This window comes from Benincasa hispida, unplaced genomic scaffold (assembly GCF_027475165.1).
Source record: "Benincasa hispida cultivar pf3 unplaced genomic scaffold, pf3_genome.v1.1 HicScf1070, whole genome shotgun sequence".
In the NCBI taxonomy this organism is placed as follows: Eukaryota; Viridiplantae; Streptophyta; class Magnoliopsida; order Cucurbitales; family Cucurbitaceae; genus Benincasa; species Benincasa hispida.
The window spans coordinates 1-2,480 of record NW_028325379.1 but is presented as its reverse complement, the minus strand read 5'-3'; the positions used below and the strand labels follow the sequence as shown (position 1 = coordinate 2,480).

Here is a 2,480-nt window from a genome sequence, read left to right as displayed (position 1 = left end):
TGTTTAATTCTGATCTCTATAATTCAAAAGTGGCAGGTATACACTTACAAGACTTACTAAGTGTTAGTAAAGTTCTTGACCAAATAAACGGTAACTAAGTACTATAAGGATAAGATCTATTCTGGTATTAGTATTTAGTCAAGAATGTCTTGATTCAGTGAAGGAGTAGTCGATTGCCCTTCGGTGGGGGCTATTCTGACTCACTAAAGTATCGTAGCAAAAGAATAATGAGAATGGGTACATTATTTTTTGCTAAATAAATTGGATTAAAAAGAGTTAAATCAATTATCTAATAATTTGTTTACTTTTTCAGCAATGGCAACATCCATTATACAACTGCTAACTTATGAAAAACTTAACGACAATAATTACGGAACTGGAAAATCGAATATAAACACGATACTAGTAATAGATGATCTCCGATTCATTTTAACGAAGAAGTGTCCTTCATTCCCTAGTCTCAACGCAAACCAAATAGTTTGGAATGCATATGTTAGATGGGTCAAAGCTAATGAGAAGGCTCAGGTTTATATTTTACCCAGTATATCTGATGTATTGTCTAAGAAACACGAGAAGTTAACTACTACAAAAGAGATCATGGACTCTTTGCAGGGCCTTTTTGGACAACCGTCCACATCTGTCATACGTGAAGTAATTAAATTCGTTTACAACTGCAGAATAAAGGATAGAACCTCTGTAAGGGAACATGTTTTGAACATGATGGTTCACTTCAATATTGCAGAAGTAAACAGAGCCATCATGAATGAGAAGAGTCAAGTTGGATTCATCATGGAGTCTCTTCCGAAGAGCTTTTTTTCATTTCAAAAGAATGCCATGATGAATAAGATTGAGTATAACTTGACGAATCTTCTCAACGAACTCCAAATTTATGAATTTTTATTGAAAAATAAAGGTTCAAATACAGAAGCAAATGTTACTTCCACCTCAAAGAGGAAACCCCAGAAAGAATCATCTTCTGAGAGTAAATCTGGCTCTTTTTTCTCCAAGAATAAAGGTATTAAAAAGAAGAAGGAAATTGGGAAGGGGAAGACTCCAGCTGCACGGAAAAGCAAAAAGGAAGTTATTAAAGGAAAATCTTTCCATTGCAATGAAAATGGGCATTGGAAAAGAAATTGCCAAAGGAGAAAAAATGTAACGCAGGGGTATTTCGGTATTTGACCTAGTTGAGGTTACGAACAACTTGTGAAGGATCAACTTATTGATGACAGTTATATCAAATGGATATATAATATATCTACAATGAGGGGAGTATAACTATAGGCTATAGTGGACAGTTCTGTTAGTTAACGAATGTTGATTAAATAGGTTAAAAAGTTTGACCAGTTAGTCTTGTTGGAGCTCATGATCTGTAGGTCCATCAGGTTTCCTTGCTAGCTCAATATAGACAAAATTGAAGAACTAGGTGAAGTAAGAATTTGAAATGTTCAAATTTGGGTTTTAGAAAAAAATTATATTTTATATGAGATATAATTTACAATTAAATAATTATTTTTTTTTTTTTTTTAGAGTATACTTGATCATTAGCATGAAAGTGTTTTCTAAAACTTGATTAATGTGATTAATCAAAGCTAGGTATTAAAGACAATTTAATATATGATATTAAATTTGTTTATTTTATTTAATTGAAATTGTTTTAATTAAATATTTTTCTAAAATTTGAAAATTGTTTTTCATTTTTTTAATTAAAAAATCAGTTAGTGGAAAAATCTAATTGTTGGATTTTTCCACTAACTAAGTGGACTTTGAAATGGCACTTCCCAAGCTTGACATCTAGAGATTACATGCTAGTAGAGTTTGAGGAGGAAGACATGCAAAATGAGATTTGGCATGTATTTTCTCTATAAATGGCTTTGTTTTTGAAATTTGTAAGACTAACGCTTCCATAACTTTTGACCTAAATTCTTCGATCTCAACTCTCCTTTACTCTCCTTCTTTTTATAGTGAAATTCCCTTATTTTCACTAACAAAATGGTCCCACAACCATGTTCTTCAACTGGAGAATATCGGGGATTTACTATTGGTGGTGTCCTTCGTGCACGAGAGAGGAAGCTTACGGTGGAGTCTTCATTGGTTGTATTTTCTATCCTTTTTGCATGCTTATTCTTGTTTTTATTGCAATTAGAACGTTGTCATTTCATTGCTTCTACTGTGCATACGTTCTTTATGTTCCATCAGATTGAGGCCAATGGAACACTAAGATCAAAGTCGATAGGACACTGAGATCAAAGCTAATGGAGAATCGAGATTGAGACCAACGAAACATTGAGATCAAAGTTAGAAGAACACTGAGATCAAAATCGATGGAGCGCTGAAGTCACACACTAAGATCAAAATCCGGAACACTGAGATCAAGGTCAATAAAACACGAAGATCAAAGTCGATGGAACATTGAGATCAAAGTTGGTAGAACACTGAGCTCAAAGCCAACTGAGATCGAAGCCAACAAAGTACCGAGATCG

General features: G+C 33.5%; 1 protein-coding gene across 1 annotated transcript; it reads left to right on the top strand.

The window, feature by feature from the left end:
* The first annotated feature begins 315 nt into the window (after positions 1 to 315).
* On the top strand, positions 316 to 1,179 carry LOC150031622 (uncharacterized). Its single transcript, XM_090308845.1, has one exon. The coding sequence runs from the start codon at positions 316 to 318 to the stop codon at positions 1,177 to 1,179; it is 864 nt and encodes a 287-aa protein (XP_090164971.1).
* Positions 1,180 to 2,480: the final 1,301 nt, after the last annotated feature.